At 31.0% G+C, this 20,505-nt stretch overlaps 1 protein-coding gene across 13 annotated transcripts in view; it reads left to right on the top strand.

The window, feature by feature from the left end:
- The window catches only part of LOC143063840 (spectrin alpha chain-like), a 76,937-nt gene that overhangs the window by 41,115 nt on the left and 15,317 nt on the right, over positions 1 to 20,505 (top strand). For 4 of the 13 annotated variants that reach the window (XM_076236234.1, XM_076236232.1, XM_076236230.1 and 1 more), the window contains 23 exons: positions 2,533 to 2,601; positions 2,928 to 3,171; positions 3,620 to 3,810; positions 4,261 to 4,410; positions 5,064 to 5,156; positions 5,689 to 5,706; positions 6,985 to 7,119; positions 7,676 to 7,821; positions 8,119 to 8,317; positions 8,796 to 8,903; positions 9,110 to 9,201; positions 9,816 to 9,960; positions 10,408 to 10,524; positions 10,921 to 10,985; positions 11,536 to 11,635; positions 13,209 to 13,331; positions 15,789 to 15,937; positions 16,355 to 16,544; positions 17,102 to 17,205; positions 17,715 to 17,877; positions 18,252 to 18,336; positions 19,698 to 19,882; positions 20,259 to 20,363. In XM_076236234.1, the coding sequence (XP_076092349.1) occupies positions 2,533 to 2,601; positions 2,928 to 3,171; positions 3,620 to 3,810; positions 4,261 to 4,410; positions 5,064 to 5,156; positions 5,689 to 5,706; positions 6,985 to 7,119; positions 7,676 to 7,821; positions 8,119 to 8,317; positions 8,796 to 8,903; positions 9,110 to 9,201; positions 9,816 to 9,960; positions 10,408 to 10,524; positions 10,921 to 10,985; positions 11,536 to 11,635; positions 13,209 to 13,331; positions 15,789 to 15,937; positions 16,355 to 16,544; positions 17,102 to 17,205; positions 17,715 to 17,877; positions 18,252 to 18,336; positions 19,698 to 19,882; positions 20,259 to 20,363 (2,976 nt within the window). The remainder of the gene's footprint in view (positions 1 to 2,532; positions 2,602 to 2,927; positions 3,172 to 3,619; positions 3,811 to 4,260; positions 4,411 to 5,063; positions 5,157 to 5,688; positions 5,707 to 6,984; positions 7,120 to 7,675; positions 7,822 to 8,118; positions 8,318 to 8,795; positions 8,904 to 9,109; positions 9,202 to 9,815; positions 9,961 to 10,407; positions 10,525 to 10,920; positions 10,986 to 11,535; positions 11,636 to 13,208; positions 13,332 to 15,788; positions 15,938 to 16,354; positions 16,545 to 17,101; positions 17,206 to 17,714; positions 17,878 to 18,251; positions 18,337 to 19,697; positions 19,883 to 20,258; positions 20,364 to 20,505) is intronic. The other 9 variants (XM_076236235.1, XM_076236233.1, XM_076236241.1 and 6 more) reach the window with 5 other exon arrangements.

Below are 20,505 nucleotides of genomic sequence, written 5' to 3'. Positions count from 1 at the left end.
TCTGATTTTAACAAAAATTGAAATCTTGAAGTTCTTTGATATGCTGAATCCAAAAATGTACTTAGATTTTTTATTATGGGCCCAGTTTTCAAGTTGGTCCAAATCAGGATCTAAAATTATTATATTAAGTATTGTGCAATAGCAAGTCTTTTCAATTGCACAGTATTGCGCAATGGCAAGAAATATCTAATTGCACAATATTGTGAAATATCAAATTTTTTTTTAATTAGAGTTATCTTTCTTTGTCCAGAATCAACTTAAATCTTTGTTATATACAATATACAATGTATATTCACTTTTTACTACCAACTGATAAATTAAAATAATCTTTACCATTCAGTGATAACAAGCAGTTTTTTTACATCTTAATATTTTATGATGTATTTAAATGAGTAGTTATTGTTGCAAACTCCATTAGAAATTTTAATTGAGATTAGTTTTGGAATAAGGGAAAGGGGGATGTGATTAAAAAAATTGGGTTCAATTTTTCTCATTTGAAATTTCATAAATAAAAAAGAAAATTTCTTCAAACATTTTTTTGAGAGGATTAATATTCAACAGCATAGTGAATTGCTCTAAGAGAAACAAAAATTTTAAGTTCATTAGAACACATTCATTCTGTGTCAGAAACCTATGCTGTGTCAACTATTTAATCACAATCCAAATTTAGAGCTGAATCCAGCTTGAATGTTGTGTCCATACTTGCCCTAACCGTTCAGGGTTCAACCTCTGCGGTCGTATAAAGCTACGCCCTGCGGAGCATCTGGTTTACATTTTGTTTTTGCTTATTTTAACTCATTTCAGTAGAATAAAAATGAAGTATCTCTTCAACAAAGGAGTTTCTGATTTTACCAAAGCTGTAATACCCCAGTTGATATGATGATATCTTTCAACAATGTCTGTCTTATTCAACTATGCACATCATCACATGACCACTCAAGTATCCACCTTTATGATAGCCTAAAACTCCTGCAAGACTTTTATGCATGAGAAATGTGAAATATCCCTTTGACCGATTTTCTCCTTTTCTCTTTGCTTTTAATACGAACCTGCCAAGATATAGGACAAAATGAATCATGTTTACCTGTTCCAGTTAAAGTAAAAGCAGATATTATGTTATACAGTGGAAAATGAATAAATCCAAATAAAATTGATTCTTCAATTATTACCGAGATTGCAGTAGGACCAGCTGTACACTTTATTTATTCAATAACAGTTTTCGAAAAAGTGGTCAGAGGTTTTGACCACCACAATTTTGTAAACACAGACACAATTTTGAAAAAAGTTTGAATAATTACATAAGATTCCCAATAAGACAACTCTCCGCAAAAGACCACCTGATATAGAAATAAGAAACTTGGTCACTGTTCCGACTTCAACAATGAGCAAAACCCATAAAGCATATAGCAAGCTGTAAAAGGCCCTGAAACAACTGGAAAAAAAAAACTATCTCAAGCTCAGTTCGTAGAATGACCTTTGAACCCATCTTCACTGTTTCAGTTACCTGTACAGCGGAACTCTTTGAGTGTGTACTTTAAGCATAGAAGTCATACTTTATCTATTAGCTAATGTGAATATACATTTAAATAAACTTTGTATATACGCCCATGATTTGAATGACATGTTTAAACTTTTGTTAATCTTATTTATAGATGGTAAGCCCAATTTTAATTGATTTTTTTGGAAAACCAGTAAACATTATTTCATTGTTCTATGTGCACACTCTAGTATATTTGCCATGATAATGAAACAATACATTGAAACACCTAAATCCAGATCTACACATTTTGTAACTCACTTTCTTTCTCTTCAGTTCTTACTTGAATACCTTATTTAGCTAGAGACTTCAGCAGAGTAGTCTGATTATCTCTCACTTTCTTATCTTTTTCTGTTCAAAATTGTTTAATTTACATGCTTTTACAAGAACATAAAAAATGCTTTGCTGTGATGGTAAATAAAAAAAAATCTGTGCTTTTTTCAGTTTCACAAATCAGAATATATTTTTTAAGCCAAGCTATTAGAGAATAATATTTTATTCAAGAAGAGTAGTTTTTTTATTCTTGCTCATTCTTTTTAGAAAGATATATTTAACCAGATTTTATTAGAGACATTATTGACATTTGTATTATTATTTGTGTTACCAATCTCTTTTGCTATTTACAATTTTCAGTGAAAAACTGTGTTTGAAATTAATGTTGTGACCATTAATCATTTTCATAAGAAAAACTTTGAAATTTGTTTAAAAGCTTGATTAAACAAGTGTTTGACCAATAGTATGTTACACAGATACAAGTCCCTTCAAGATATTTTTTCTATGAAATGCAGCACATGTAAGATAAAAAAAAAGTCTTTATCAAGCAAACTCGAAAAATCATAACAAATGATTTTGTCGTGGTTGGTTGTAAATAATGAACTAGAAGCAATATTATTATTTTTTTATTAAAGTTTAAATTCTAGACAATGAAATGCATGTAGTAAGGATGTTTATGACTTGAATCTTTTAACAAGTACCATTTATCTCTATTATTTCAGGATTTGACCGGAGTACAGAATCTCCAGAAGAAGCATGCTTTACTAGAAGCTGATGTAGCTGCTCACCAGGTAATAATTTATAAATCAAGTTTTTAGAATAGAAATCTGAGAGACCATAGACATTATATTCCTCATGTGCTTTTGAATTCTCAATACAGGTCCTTAGCAAACAGAAAATTTTGATTTCAAGAAAGAGGACTAGTTTTCCCTAATGTAAAAGATACATTACTTCATGTATTCAAAGAAATAGTAAGCATTTCCAGTATTCATACAGTGATGGATTTATCGTACATACTTTTATTGGTTAAATTTTTGTTATGTCCCTCTGTTTTAATATTGCTCTTGTGTTAGCATCATCAATTTTAGTTGTTAACATACAATTGTCTGTATTTTAGGATCGTGTTGATGGGATAGTAATTCAAGCCAACCAGTTCGTAGAATCTGGACATTTTGATGCTGACAATATCAGAAAAAAACAAGAGGATGTTGTCCAAAGATATGATGGCCTTATGGCTCCTATGTCAGACAGGAAGAACCGATTAGAAGAGGCCCTCAAATTACAACAGTTCTTACGAGATGTTGAAGATGAAGAAGATTGGATCAGAGAGAAAGAACCCATTGCTTCATCTACAAATAGAGGTACATGTACATATTTTAATAATGTAGGCCAATTAATATAAAAAATCTATAAATTTGTAACCTCAATATTAACACCTAATCTAGGAGTGATGGCTATATTGCAACTACCTTGTCTGGTGTTTGTCTAACAAATATTTATGGCACACTTCTCAGAAACTATTAAACAGAATGAAACCATAATTGGACTGACAGCAATTCTTCAATGCCACTGAACAGGAAGGCTTCATATTTGATAAGCAGCTCAACAGTTGGGAGTTGTGACTTTGTAAGCATTTTCCGGATTATCATACAACTTATTCGTTATTCCTGTTTTCTGATACTTTGAATAATGAGAGGGAGTATGCAAAGCATGACAACACATTCATTCTTATTGAAAATTACTGGAAAGATGACATTGTATAATAATTGTGGTAATCATTCATTAAGATATCTGTTATTTTCTTTAAAGGACGAGACTTGATTGGAGTACAGAACTTGATAAAGAAACACCAAGCCTTACAAGCTGAATTAGCAGGTCATGAGCCCCGTATCAATAACGTATGTAAAGAAGGAGAAACCATGATCAAGGATGATCACTTTGCCTCAGCTGATATCAATTCCAAGATAGAAGATTTGCACGCCAGATGGCACGCATTGAAAGTAAGTTTTGTTCAGCTCTAAACATTGACTATTTTTCTTCTTTTGGGGTTCAACTTATATAAGGTTGGATGTTTGAAACCTTATTCAGTCCCTGTTTTAACTCTTTTTCATTGTACTTTAAAATTGTTATCAAATCCTGACCTTTAAATGACATTGAAGAACTGAAACCCTTAAAAGTTCAAATAACTTTAATATACAAGAAAGTTGTAATATTTTAACAATGTTTTTATCTCAGTTCTTTAGCAGTATAGTAGTGGTATCTTATAGTTACTCTTGATTCGGGGGGGGGATTGAAAACATGCTGTCTCAAAGACAACCACAAAAAAAATCAGAATTTCTTGAATCTAAATATTATCAACCATCGTGGTCAATAAGTTGAATTTATTATGAGCCCAAAAAGCAATAACAAATACTTGCTACAGACATAAAATATCGAACTCAACTTTGTAGGAAAAGGCATCTCAGAGGAAACAAGATTTAGAGGATTCTCTACAGGCACAGCAGTACTTTGCTGATGCTAATGAAGCTGAATCTTGGATGAAGGAAAAAGAACCAATTGCTGCAAATACTGACTACGGTAAAGATGAGGATTCTGCAGAGGTATGTTGTGTTATAGAAATAGATAGATATAAGAAGATGTAGTATGAGTGCCAATGAGACAACTCTCCATCCAAGTCACAATTTGTAAAATTAAACCATTATAGGTCAAAGTACGGTGTTCATCACAAGAGCCTTTGCTCACATTGAACAGAAAGCTGTAAAGGGCCCCAAAAAATGACCAGTGTAAAACCAACTTTCTAATCTATATAAAAAGTAGAAACGAGGAACACTTGTGAACCACCTCAACAAACGACAACACTGAGCATCAGGTTCCCGACTTAAAGCTGGTTCCCATGACATGCTTGAAAAATTTGATTAAGTTAATATTGAATGAACTCCACAAAGAACAATAGCTGCATGTGGAACATAAGATACGAAATAATGTGCATAATAATTCATGCTAAAATAGTAGCTACAGAAAACCACGCTGTAAGATAAAAATTGAATTTATAAATGGATTGAAATTAATGTGAACTTTTGAGTCTACAAATTGTTTTTAAAAAAATGGTGACACAATACACCCTCTAGAATAGTCCGACTGAACACCTTGATTTGAGTATTGATTACTACAGCACAATTTAAACCAATTTTTGACTAGTAGGTCTCAAAGTTAGCCTCAGGTATTCATTACAGTTTCTATAATATCTTTTCAGGCTTTGCTAAAGAAACATGAAGCATTCTTCTCAGATTTAGACGCTTATGGATCAGTTGTAGAAGGACTTCATGATCAGGCACAAGCTTGCAAGGTAAGACATATTATGTACTGGGTTTGTAGACTCAAATATCAGTGGTTATAGTAATAAAATAAAAAGATATGGTGATATGCTAATTGATTAATCAATCAGTCAGGAATTATTAAAAATGCATGCAAATAATGTTAACTTATAAAAAAATAATGTGTATTTACTGTAATGCTTTCCATACTACCAACATAGAAAAGATATCCATGTATTTACTCAGGATTGTTAAAAAGAATAATCACATAAAACATTGATTTAGGGGGGTTAAGTTGTTATTGAAGGTTTGCAAAATAATAAAGTAATGTTCTTTTATTCTCTAGTCAAATTTTTAAAACAAAGTGCCATCATTAAATCACTTTTTAGATTGGTGTTCAATTTTCGAAGTGCTTTTTGAAGCTTACATGTATAAGATTTGGTATTATTTGATTAAAACAGTCCTGAGTCACTACATTTTATAGACTAGTGTAGTAATACCATGCATGCATTGCCAGATAATAGAGAAAAACAGTTAGTTGTTATGTAATGATGTGAATTGTAGAGTAAAGAACTAGATGGGGTAAGATGAGAATGATCACTGCATATTAAATATGAGTTTAGCGAGTGATCCTGTCCTATTAAATATACTGATAATTCTACTAATTTATATACATTAATATTTTAATATACTCTCAGTCTGAGCCAGAATATTTTCTTATCAGTTTGAAAGAGTTTTTAAATCTTCTGGTCTTCTTTCTTGTCATCACAATCATTGATTTCATTTACTTACCTATATTATATGTGTGGTCTAATCATGCTTTCCGTTCTTGATACTTTAATACTTTCTATATAGTATTCAGTGATAGTCTTGCATTAATTATTTTTCACTGGTCAAGCTGACTTTGATACACTTTTTTGTGGTTGAAACTGAAATACCTCTTATATATAAACCTTCAAATATATTTACAATTATTTTTTTCTTTCTTTTTTAACATTTCTTTCTTTTAAATAATCTTCCTAGGCTGAATTCAAACCAGTTTTTTCATCAAAATGACAAAATATCTATTCTATTGTTTAGTAACTGAAGTTTTCTACATTAATTACCCTCCTAAAATGAGGATAAGAATCTATTGCCTGATGCGTAATCGTTATTCTGGTAGAATATTGCAGGATACTCACCAATTATTTGTAATTCAGATAAAAGATAATAAGATAGTGCTTGCTACTCATTTATTGTGAATGAATTAAAAGAAAAACAAAAAATATTGTGGTGTGGCCTTACTTATATGATATCATTTACAGTAAAATTATTTGAATATTTCATCTCTAATCAGAGTATGAAGTCTTAAAGTTAAACAGCTGCAGACAAAAACATTAATTGTATATATCTCAGACATTTTGGTTCAAAATTCAATAATAATTCATAACATTAACTATTAATTAAACATTTTAAGTATAAACTACTTCATGATGATCGAATACTTAATATGAAGAAATGAAGATATAAGCACCTACATAAGTTATGAACTTGAGCATTTTGTAGGTTTTAACACTAGTGATACTTTTGATGTAGAAAAGCTTTATATAACTGATTGACAGATTATTTATACTGCAAGTTCAACAATTGAAATATTCATGGTTATTTTGTATGCATGAACGAGTTCCATTAATAGAAAGGCAATTTTTTGTCTGCTGGGCACAAATGTATGAATGACTATGTTTTATAACTCCATTTTGAAATAATTTTCTAATTAAAGTCTCAAAAGTGTAGGTGGTTTAATACAGGTCTGATAGAAGTCTTAACACATATTTTACCAAAATTTTCTTTTATATTACTGAATTTCTAAATATTTTTTAGCAACAAGAGGCTCCAGTTATAGATGACCTTGCCACAGAAAAAGTAATGGCCATTTATGATTACAAAGAAACCTCACCACGAGAAGTATCCATGAAGAAAGGAGATGTTTTGACTCTTCTAAACAGTGCTAACAAGGTAAAATATATCATATTTATTGGGGGTCTCATTGGGGGGTTCCGATCCCGGATCCCGCTTACTGTTTTGTCAGATTCCCGTATCCCGCTTACACTATGTACGTAAGCAATTCTCATTTTTTTGTCATTTCCCGGGTCCCGCTAGACCTCATTTCCCGTTTTCCCGACACAATAATTTGACTTTCACGTGTCACGCTTACAAAAAATCGGCAATCCCGTGTCACGCTTAGACCCCAATGAGACCCACTTTATTGTCCCCATTCTGCTAAATCAACTGTATTTAGGTACATTGTATTTTTAGAACAAAACTATAATGTCAAAATCCAAGGAAAATTAAGGAATTGTATGTAAATTTTTATTTTATTGAAACACTTAAAATTCATGGTTAGACTTCACCCTCACAATTAAGATAGTATCTCAAGAATACCAATCAATTCCCAAAATGCAAAAATATTCTTCAATATTGCTATGTTTTTCAAGCAATTTTATTTCAACTGAAATGTTGGAGTTGTGATAATTTGTGGGTTGAATAATGACAATGTACTTATCATTTAAAGGACTGGTGGAAAGTGGAAGTTAATGATAGGCAAGGATTTGTTCCTGCAGCTTATTGTAAAAAACTGGATCCCAGTCTGTCAGCTAGCCGTAACAATCTGATGGATGAGTTCACTATCTCTGTCAGACAGAACCAGATAGAAACACAGTATGAAATTTTGTAGAAGTATTCTTAAATATAGAAATTATTACCATCACATGGATGGTGTTTACAGCTATAGTTATAATGTTTCCCTTATTATAGGTTTTTCTGTTTGAACATTCATACAAACACCAATGAAGGCACTCTGAAATCATCTCTATGATAAGATATCTTTGAATTCTAAATTGATAACACGTTTCTGTGGAGATATAAATCTCTTTCATTGTTTACGTTTCTTCAATAGATGTTATATATGAAATAAATGTTAACATAAGGTTTAAATATACAACTCTTTCATTATAGATATGCTAATTTGCTTGATCTTGGAAACCAGAGACGTGAGAAACTTCAGGAGTCATGCAAGGCCTATCAGCTGGTCCGTGAAGCTGCTGAGTTAGCCAACTGGATTACAGAAAAAGAAGGCATTATGATTGGTGAAGATGTTGGGGAAGATCTGGAACAAGTAGAAGAATATCAAAAGAAATTTGATGATTTCAGAAAGGTATACAATACAATATGCCAATACATGTGTTGGTAAACAAAATTCCTTTATGGGCTGTTATGTTTTTCAGACATTTTAATGAAGTGATCAAATGGTATTACTAAAACAGAAAATCTATTTTAATTTCTAGCATTTTGAAAGAAAAATGATCAACAATGCTTGAGTCCTTGTTTTGTTATGTTGCTGTGTCCATATATTTCACGATATGTAATTTGAGTGTCAAAAATTTCCTGAAAATTAGGTGGACTCCCAGAGTTTATTAGAGGGAAATCTTATCTAATTTTCCCAAGTTAAACCATTTCTGTAATATTTCCAATCAAAGAATAATGTGAAAGTCTGTTTATCACAAGTTTTAATTAAGTGCAAATAAAAATAAATCATGTTATATATGTTATGACTTCTGTTGGTGATGCACTTGTGATAAAGTTATACCTGCTCCTTATTTATTGAATTTACATTTTGTATTACTCCATTTCAGGATTTGAAATCTAATGAAGCTAGGTTACAGGAGTTGAATACCATTGCTGACAAACTGACCATACTAGGAAGAACTGAAGCAGCTGAGAAAATCAGAGATCAAATTGCTGTAAGTTTTTATGATACCAAGGAAGATTTTAACATCCAGAGTCAGAACAAAAATTAATGCCTTCCTTTAAATAGATTCATAGAAATTTTTTTCACAGCAAAGATATGCAGAGTAATGTAATGAAATAAAAAAAAAAGAAAGAAAATTCTGTTTTAAAACAGAAGTTTACAGAATTTAAAATCATGTATAATAATTATCATTACTAGGTTCTTAACACCAGATGGGCCAATTTACAGACTGTAACAGCTGAAAGAGCCCAGTCTCTAGGTAGTGCACAAGAAGTCCAAAGATTCCATAGGTAAGGAGGATTGATTTGTTGACCTTAATAATAACCTTAAAATACAGATCAAATAAGAATTTTGGTGATGTCCCTGTAATTGTTCTAGAGTTATGCTCCTTTAAAAATGGAAAAATTGCTGAATTTTATGTTTCCGTTCTCTGACTTAAGTTAGCCTCAACCAGATGTTATGAAACTCATACACAATGCTTAATACTACAAAATACAGATTAAGTTTTGATTTTTTTCGGGTGTCACTTATTGTTCTGGAGTTGTGCTCCTTAACAAATAGAAAAATTGCTGGATTTTTTGTTTCCTTAATCTTACTTAAGTTTGCCTCAACCAAATGCTATGAAACATATACACAATTGTTATTACCACAAATCTCAGATCAAGTACAAGTATGGGTAGTGTCACTGTAACCGTTGTTCAGTTATGTCCCTTTATAAATTGATATGATAGACAAGAGGGGGCATCATCTGTGTCCCATGGATACATTTATTTTTACAATATCTCAATTTTTTCTTAGCCCAAATGAGTGTGCAAAAAAATATATAAATGAAGTTTTTAGAAGATGAAGTTTTAGAAGCTTTGAATGTGTATATTTTGTAAATTAATAATACTATCATTTGCAGAGATGTTGATGAGACCAAAGACTGGATTGATGAGAAAGACTTTGCTCTAAACAATGACAATTTTGGACATGATTTGGCCAGTGTTCAAGCTCTTCAACGTAAACATGACGCTTTAGAGAGAGATTTATCTGCCCTTGGGGAAAAGGTTTGTACAGGAAAAAATAACATTCTGAAGTCAACACAATTGATTTGTATATCTATATCCAATGGACATATATTGTTTAAAGTGAAAATTAATTGGATTACTTAGTGCAGTTTGATGTAAAATATGTAATAAATGAAAATGAGTCTTAATTTTTAAAGTGTATCTAATGATTCAAAGAGCACGTTGTTTGAAAGAAAAAGAGAGATATAAAAGTGGGTGCATTAAAATAAAAGACAATTATTAACATAATGTTCTATACATAGCTTTATTTACTTAGCACTATTGTGAAGTACTTACTTACTTTCTGCCCGGTATGCCATTGTCATGTAGGACAGCAACAAAGGCTTTGTTTTGATTAAAATGATTTGTATAAGATTTCCTCCATATATGAATTATACAAAACATGAAATAAAGATTTGTTCTATATATGATATCTTGAATTTGTAGGTGAGAGATTTAGATGAATCTGCTAAACGTTTGATGCAGACCCATCCAGAACAAGCTGAACAGATATATGAACATCAGCGACAGATAAACGAACAGTGGAATACATTGACCGCAAGAGTAAGTAACAGTCTTTTTTAATAAACACATGATTAGTAATATTCTGAAAACAATATTGTATTTAAAGAATGTCTCATAGATTAATCGTTAGAAAATTTAATGATAGGATCATTGAAAAAGCAAACCAAAACACTAAACTACAGAAAACTGTCTCAATTTAAAAAATACTATTAGCACAAATTAAAAAACTGAAACAAAAAGGTTTTGTCCATTAAATGAAATGTAGATGTTATATGGATGAAATATTTGCCACTTGATATTAAGTTAACAACAATCAACCAATCATTATTTGGTTCTAGCTTAATTGAGTTGATGTAAAATTCTAAAGTATTTGTTTGTGTTTGAAATTTTATTACACATGATATTTATAAGTGTTCTGATCTTTTTTTTACTAAGGCTGATCAACGCAAAGCAAAGCTTCTGGACAGCTATGATCTTCAAAGATTCCTTAGCGATTACAGGTAATAAATATTTAGCTTTGATTGCAAAATAATGATTAGGTATGTGTTCTTATTGTTGTTTAACTTAGTAAACCTTATATATTGTATGGATACCAACTTTCAACCAAAAAAAAGGGGGGGAATGAATATTTTGATGTTAACATGTCACTTTAGGCATAGAGTCGTGAAAAAAGTAAAATCATACAAGAACTGAATTCCCAGGAAAATTCAAAACTGGAAAGTTCCTTATCAAATGACAAAATCAAAAGCTCAAACACATCAAACAAATGGATAACAACTGTTATATTCCTGACTTTGTACATGCATTTTCTTATGTAGAAAATGGTGGGTTAAACCTGGTGTTATAGCTAGCTAAACCTCTCACTTGTATGACAGTTGCATCAAAGTCCATTATATTGACAAAGATATGTGAACAAAACAAAGTTAAGTTATGTTAATTATGTAGAAGACTAGAGAAAGAAATGTGCTTAAGTCAATATAGAACTGCTGGATCTTTGTATTGTTGATTTTTTTTTTTATGAATAACAGTTTCTTCAACTTTTGTTTTCAGAGATTTAACTTCCTGGATCAACAGCATGATGACACTGGTATCATCAGATGAGTTAGCCAAGGATGTCACAGGAGCTGAAGCTCTGTTAGAAAGACACCAGGTAAGGTTTGTGTGTATGTGTGTGTGAAGTCAAAGCTTTTATTGTTTTGGCTTTTAGTACTAAAAAAATTGGCAGTTAAAAGTTGCAAGTATGAAATCTTAAGTTTATTATTTCCTCTTCTGTATATGAGGCTTATTTTGTTTAATATTCAAAAAATGAAATTTTATTATTAAGCAGTTGTATTACCCTTTATTTTTTATTCATTTGCACTTGATTGGTATTGGCTTTTTTTATCAGATGCTAAGTCAAACAGTTCTTGGTAGATAATTCAAATATCTTCAGTTAAATTTGTTTTATAGATTTATTTTGCTTATCGCTTGCTTTTTATCATTTTCATTTTTGTTTTTGAAATTCTGTTAACGCTTTTAAGATGAGAAATGTATTATTTTTTAATAAAATTATAATTTTAAAAGCCTGTTAATGTTAGGAAGCCTTGTTTCCCCATTCTAATTGATATTGTAATGTATTGTTAAACTTCTATGTGCATTGTCTTTGTCCAGTGCTTAAAAACAAAGGTACATGTCAAGCTCATGTTATTTCTATTATCTGTTTTATTCATTTGACAGTATGAATTGCTGTTTTTCTGTTGAAACAATTCTCTATGGATTTAACTATAGTATATCCGTTTTTGGTCTGGTAATAAGCCTTAAATCAATATTTTGTATTTAATTTTAAATATTTGTAAGGAAACTAGACACCAGGTCTTACTACAAATCATGCAGTCAGCTCTTAAATAAAATCCCATCAATAGCAAAATAATAAAAGACACCACATCCCGGTGCTTTTTTTTTATTGTTGTCAGATATATTCAATATGTTAAGAAAAAAAAAAGAAGTAAAATCCTAGATTTCAAATTTTAAACATGCTATTTCACTAAATAATTTTGATTTGAACTGTTTACAGTCTGTATTTAGATTTTGTACAATGTCCTATTAAAAATTGTTGAAAATATGAATATTTAAGGTAGATCGGGTGTCACATGTTACAAAAATGCTTATTCTGTTTGAATCTATTTTAACAAGTATCTAAATAATTAAGTGTACGTAAATTATTTGAAGACCAAATCCTTTTAAAATCAAGGGCAGTCAAGTATATTGAATATGAAAGGACAATTTGTGTTTTCTGGAGTTTTCAACAAAATTAGGACAGTGACCCCATTTTTATTTAATATTTCGTAATATCATTAAATTTAAACGAATTCTATTAATGTTTTCTCAATAAAATTAAATTTACCCTATATTACCAATAAAACTGAAATCATTAGTTTCAAAATATTTTAACAAAAAAACAAGTTAAAGAAAGATCTATTGTCAAACATTTAGACACCCCAACTACCTTAAATAAGTGTGAGAAAGTAAATTTAACAATTTTACCAATATGATCGTAGAAATATATGAAATCAAAAGCTTAAGGTATGAGAAAAAAGTATGATGATGCTTTTCACTTAAAATTGTGTAAGCAGGTGATCGTAATCTTTTACTTTTGTGTAACTTGTACATCATGCTTTGTACAAGGTCAAAGTGTAATGTCCTCTATTACTGAAGTACGGCAAGGCTTCCTCTAACATTTCCAGGCAGTGCCAGCAATAACAAATGAACAACCTACAACATACCCTGTCGTATTGCAGATGTTTAGCTCTGAGATTGTTAGCCATTATGGGATCACCAATCTCCCTGGAGAGGATGATCTAGATGAGGTGACTATGTGTCATGCATCTTGGAGGCGTGTCTGCATTATGATTGACATGTTTGTTTGTTTCAGATACAGAATTTAGATCCTGTGTGTTTGTGTCATTCTGTACCAGATTTTGAATGTTAACCCCTCTCTTTGAAAGGTGTTTTCTTGGGATTGATCATTGTTTTAACCAAATGTTGTGTAATTGGGGTGTAAAATGCAGGTATAGGCAAAGAGGGAGCACAAAATAGAATAATCATTTCACAATAAGCAAAAGTTTAAAAAAATAATTAAATAGAGTGGCTAAAAATTGGCATATTTTGGCAACAATTTTTTGAAAATTAAGGATAAGTGTAGCTGGTCGAACTAGTATCTGTATCATACATAATGGAATTTGTGCAAAAGAAAGTAACCAGGTACAATTGCTGACCAATGCCATAATTTTGATTGGCTGGAATAATTGTTGATTTCATCGTATTAATTGTGGTCAATTCTAATCCCAAGAAATAGCCTTTCAGTTTGTTAATGTAATGTAATGTCACTCCGACATGTATTGTATGATAATGTTGTATAGACACAGATCTAAAATGGAAATGATGATATACCAGTATATGTGTCAGAGCAAGTTAAATAATAATAAATTTCCCTAAGTACTTCACTAATTTTATTGCACACTGATAATACCAATCAAAATTCATTCTTTCTCTGTTTTGGTTGCTCCTGCAGAAATTTCTTGATTAAATTTTTCACTTTCAATTCTATTCATTGCTAATATTTTTACTTAGACTTATCTACACTTTATCTAAGTTTTGATTTTCCCATAAATAAGAATGGAATATCGTGTTCCATAGAAATAGTAAAATAATAATAAGAGATTTATTTAAGAATAACATTTAGATAATGTTTGTAGTTTTAAATATTTTTTAAGACTACAAATAACTTTTTCAAACCTTCATGCATTTTTACAAAACTTCGGATAAGTCAACATTACACGTTTATGCTCACAGCAGCAGTTACATGCAAGACGCAGGGTTCTGTGGAACCCTTTACAAATTTTCTAATACAATTGACCCAGAATGTGCTCATGAGAGAGTGTAAGTTATTCATTTTACGAGAGACAAGTTACTGTAATAGCAAAGGAGACCTTAAAATGAATGGGTATTCTAAGGTTTTAATGCAAACAACCCAACATGCACAATTTTCTTACCACTCAATAGTAGATAGTATTAGAAACCTTCTATCCATTGCATGAATTGTTTGGAGTGCATGAATCAGTAGTAAAATTACTGAAATAAAAAAAAGGCTTATTTAACAAAATCGTGTATTCAGCAAAGAACTCTGGTTCTTCATTTCAAGTAAAATGAACCAGACAACAGCAAAGAGGCATGTATATATAGGATTTATACCCTATAGAGTGATATGATTGTTAAATAACAAGTCAATTTTGTGTACGTTTTCAAGTTAACCAGCTAGGTTTCTATAGACAAAAGCATTATTGTGCATCTTGGGATGTTTGTAAATAAGTCCAAGAAACTTCAGAATTCTTTTATGGTTTGATAGTAAAAGATAAAAAAGAAAAATGGATGCTTCAGGTTTTAGTTATATTGTATGGGATGAAAGTGCAGACATATTATAAATGTTTCATAACATATATATATAAAAAAAAGATGTGGTATGATTGCCAATGAGACAACTCTCCACAACATGCAAAAGGTACAGCAATTTACCGAAGTCGAATACTATGTATTTTGCAATAGAACTGATTGCAATTTAGTTATTAAAAATTCTTTCATACATAGCAGACTCTGAAGAGAACTGCTTGTTATTGCATTTACAAATAAAAAGAACCATATGTTTATTTATAGAAATTCCTGAATGATTTCTTTTTGATTTAACAATTTTTTAAAGTCGAAAGTTTAAATTATTTTAGAATTCTGACTTTTCTTGGTAATTACAAGTTAACACATAGCTAGATAGTGATCTAACCAAATGATTTTTCCTTTCTTTAGGACTTCCAGAACCTACCAGCATGCAGCAGTGTCTTCCTTAAATCTATTTATACATTTTGGGATTTGTAGTTTGTCAGATATACACAATCTAGTTTAGTTTGAATTGTCACTTTCCACAAATTTTAAATGTTTTGATGTCTCTGAAAAAAATAAATTCTTTAAACTGTGCTAGATTCTTTGACCTTATTTCTACCTTAATCAATATTTGTCCTGAATTAGTATTTATCATAGAATATTGCTTACAGTTCAGAAACCAACTTACCGATTTTCTCCAGATGTCCTTATTCAGTTTATATGAATTAAAATAAAAAAAAATTTATTTATAAAATGCCCATTCCTCATTTTGCCTAAAAATAATGTTGATCTTTGTCTGTAGCAATCGTGTAATACACTGGTCACAAAACCTGAAGTTACTTGGATCGTATCTGTTATGTATGTTGGTATTAACTGTTTTGATTTTCAACCTATAGGAACATCGTACAGAGATTGATGCTAGATCTGGCACTTTCCAAGCCTTTGAAGTATTTGGACAACAACTGCTTCACAATGAGCATTATGCTAGTGATGATGTTAAAACCAAACTTGATGAGCTGGCTAATGCCAGAGAAGAACTGGAAAAGTAAGTCAAATCTGAAGGGAAGTCTACTGTAATTAGTTATGTTGCAATACATTGTGATTCATGAAAAAGTATTGCCTTTATAGTATTCTGATGTCAGGAAGTAGGGCTGGGTGATGGGCAGGCTGGGAAAAGTGGGTTCCTTATTTGTGTAATCAACCTTTACTGTTTTCAACCCAGATCCTTAAAACTTCACAAGAAAGGGCAAATATGTTGAAGTTGTACACCTGCTAATATTTTCTAATTTTTCCAGATTCAAGAACTGATTAATTCTTTTCCAAAAAAAATAATTAAACGTTCATTATAAAGCATTCTCCATTGTTTAAGAATCATTCTTAGCAACTTGGACATTGAGTCTTTTGATCTATTTTTCACTGTTATTTTTGACCCATGTAAATCAATTTATTATCTCTATTTCAGAGCATGGATTGCAAGACGTATGAAGTTGGACCAGTGTTTGGAACTACAGTTGTTCTACAGAGATTGTGAACAAGCCGAATCGTGGATGGAATCCCGTGAAGCTTTCTTGTCAGGTGACCAAGTAGATGGTGATAATGTGGAATCTCTTATTAAGAAGCATGAAGATTTCGACAGAGCCATTAGTAGCCAGGTGATTGTTAAATAATATAAGGTCATTGCATGGATACATATGAAAAACTTTTCCAAGACAAGTGGAAGATCATACTGTAAACATGGTTTTTATCACTAGTAACTTTTTGCAATTTCAATTTCCATACATCATAGAAAAGTTCACACACAACAATTTTTTGTGCCTTCTATGAACAATTTCATGGGGAGGCTATAAATATTTCTGCAGTATATAAACAATTTCATGTGATTGTAAAAAAGGTAAAAATAAAGGTGATTGGAAAAAATTCCTGCATATTTCTTTTACTGGAAATAACAGTAAATTTATTAATAAATATATTTATGCCTTGTCAAATGCATATACACACAAACAACATAACATTACTGTATAAGAGATGTTATGTAAGTCATCAATTATATTCAGATATAAAATGTATTATTTAAAAAAAAAATGTTTTTGTAGTTTGTATTGTTTAATTGAAATAAGGATTATATTTTTTGATAAAAGTGATGTTAATTTGCTATTATGACGGATTGATCATAACATGTTTTATTCAAAATTTGATGTTTACTTTTCAGCAAGAGAAAATACAAGCTTTACAGTTGTTTGCTGATCAGTTGATAGGAGGAGAACATTACGACAGTGGTGCTATCACAGACAAGAGGGATCAGGTCTTAGATAGGTAATATATGTCTTATCTAAGATTTGGATAACAGCTGCATTTGTAACAACCTTTAGTAACTGTTTCAGGCCAGGCTTTTGGTTTTACATTATTGTTGGCCATGCAAATATTGTTTTATGAAATCAAATTGTTATTAAGACTGCTATTTTACGGTCTTTGTACCCCTATGAAATGAAAAGTATATGGAAAATTGCATTGTAATTACTCTCACACCTAAATTTCTTGTTTGATCCATGAAAGGTTGAAATCAGCATTGTCTTGTGCAAGCTAGAAAAAAGGCACTGGTTATCTATTTTTACTTGAGTTTTGCCAATCGAAAAGATAAAAGAAAGCAATGTCTTGGACTTCTAAATGATCTTTGAAGTTGAAATTAAAAATTATTTGAGACACTGCATTTGGACAGATAACATATGTACTGCGACATTCTTTTATTATAATGAATTAAGAATGTGAAAACTGCTATTAAAAAACTTGTCTATTGTGTACTAAACTAGCCTATTTGATTAAAGATGGAGCCAGTTGAAGGATGCCCTGATAGATAACAGGTCTAAGTTAGGTGAGGCTCAAACCCTCCAACAGTTTTCAAGAGATGCTGATGAAATGGAAAATTGGCTCCAAGAAAAATTACAGATTGCTTCAGATGAATCTTACAAAGATCCCAGTAATATTCAGGTAAAAAGTGCATATTGGTCATTCGTATAGCCGTCATGCTGGCATTTTTTTTCAGATTTTTCCCCTGCTTACTAAATTTTTATTATAGTAAATAACAGATATATTTACATTTTTCTAGTGAAAATCACTTCTTTTAACCCAATATTATTTTTGTAAAACATCAACTGAAAAATACTTTTAACTAATAAATTCAAATTGAGCATAAATCTCATAATATTATTCTCCCAGCAAAATTTGACTAGCAGGGATTCAGTTAAAAATGTATTAGTCCAAACAATTCTAGAATAGGAATGCATTACACAATGGATGTACATTTAAGGATATAATCACTTGATTTGAACAAATACATATATTATTTTAATTTTGTATTTTAGAGTAAGCACCAGAAGCATCAAGCTTTTGAGGCAGAACTAGCAGCCAATGCAGACAGACTTCAATCTCTTCTGGGTGTTGGACAAGGTGGGTTTACATGTCTTGGAAAACTGAGTGTTAATATCAATGGCCTCTACTTCTAGGTCCTATAGTTTATATCGTAAATTCAGAAATCATTGCAAGGTTTTTATTAATGCAAATGATGCGACTGGGTGAGTAGCACAATAATAAGAACTCGCTTCTGATAACCGAAATATAGACCTGTAAACACTTTTTTTTTAATCGCAATAATAAAACTCGCATTGTTGTCCATTGTTGAAAAAATCGTAATGATAAAATGCATGCAATAATTTCTGAATTAACAGTATATACTGTTGCATTTCTCACATATTGAACTCATGTTTACTTCATTTAATCTTGATTACTACTCAGTTTTATCTAGTCATACATCTTGTGTTTTGTAGGGCTTTGTCACCAGAAATGCTATACATTGAAATGGTCCATTATACTAGTATTTTTTCAGAATTATAACACAGTGAGCAAAGAGCCATCTGCATCAAGTGTTTGTTTTTTTCCACATGCAACTTTTTTCAGCACATTAGTGAATTCTTTTGTTACAATTGTTCTTAAATGGTGATTTTTTTCATATTATTTGTCGTCATATTCATAAGTTTCTAATTAAAAAGCAAAATTAAACATTTTTTGATTATTACCAGTTATAAATTTCCATCTTAAATCTACCTACAGGTTCCAAAAGTAAGTATAAACCAATTTGAAATGGCGCTGTTCATATGTCAGATTTATTTCTACTTGTTAAGGAAATTTAAAACTCATCTTGGAAAATATTTTTATGTTGTTTAATATCACCAAACTGGTTTAAAGAAGTAAAAATGTTTTTTATCTTTTTTTGGGGGTTGGTTTCAAGGACATTTTTTTACAATCAAAGCATCTCCCCAGCTTATGTGTGGTTTTCGTCATCCCAATTCCTAAGTGTTACATGGTGTTGGTTTAGGACCCTTTTTACTTTTTCTACTTTTATAGGCTACATTTCAATTCTAGCTTCAGCTTGTTTTGCTGGATCTGTCGCTGTTATCAAATTTTTATATTCCTGAACAAGAAAAGTCTGAAAGAAAGCTGACAGATTTTTTTATAGATCAAGAATGTATTGTGGTTTCATAATCACACGTTGGATACCAATTTTCACAAGTACAGGTGAACCACAAAATGAAATGTATAACGAATAACATTTTTTTTATAGTGTTGTTTGAAGACTTTTGCAAAACTACGAAATAAAATATCCACGAACATGTATGTTTTCCTCAATCCACGAAAATTGGTACCCACGAAAATAACGAATCCACAGTATATGTATGTGAAAGTTTCAAAGCGCTTGATTCTAAGAGCATTTCATATGCATGGCATTAACACTGCAATGATATGTATTGTAGCCTTGATTGACCAGAAACAATGTGCTGGATCAGAAGATGCCGTCCAAGCTAGACTTGAAAGTTTGGCTTCCCAATGGGAAACTCTTGTGGGTAAATCTACTGAGAAGAGTGACAAATTGAAGGAAGCAAGCCGACAACAGACATACAATGCTGGAGTCAAGGACATGGAATTCTGGCTTGGAGAGGTAAGCTACTGAAATGTTTGAAAAGCTATATTGTCAAAAAGTGGAACAGTTTTGTCTGGGGATGATCTGAAATAAAGAAAGAAAAAAGGAAAAGTATATTGAAACATATGACTGATTAACAGAATATAGGACAAAGGCTCAAAAGACATTATCTGTTTAGGTATGCCATGAGGAAATTTTTTGGACAAAAATTATCAAATCAAAAGTTAATTATTGCGAAACTCCAAATAGAGCAGTTACTTGAGGTCATCGTGTTATTAAACAAAATGAGCAAACACCCATAAGTACAAACTGTAGTAGTAAGAATTACCCCCACAGATTAATTGTTGTGAGCTTGCTGTCTTATTATTGTTATTTTTATGACTTTTAATTGTAGGTAGAACAGATGTTAGCATCAGAAGAGTATGGTAAAGACTTAGCTTCTGTACAGAATCTTTTGAAGAAACACCAATTACTGGAGGCTGATGTAGCTGCTCATGAGGTAAATCTTACTGTTTACTAACGAGGAACTATTTGTTGTAAATATTTGTAAACAAAATTGTTTGGATAATTGCCATAGTTGTTTAGTGTTATTTTTGTTTCACAAATTCTAAACATAACCAATTATCTTATGGGGAAAAAAA

The sequence above is a fragment of the Mytilus galloprovincialis genome, chromosome 2 (genome assembly GCF_965363235.1).
Source record: "Mytilus galloprovincialis chromosome 2, xbMytGall1.hap1.1, whole genome shotgun sequence".
NCBI lineage: Eukaryota > Metazoa > Mollusca > Bivalvia > Mytilida > Mytilidae > Mytilus > Mytilus galloprovincialis.
Note: the sequence above shows the minus strand (reverse complement) of the source record. Positions and strands in the feature narration are given on the sequence as shown.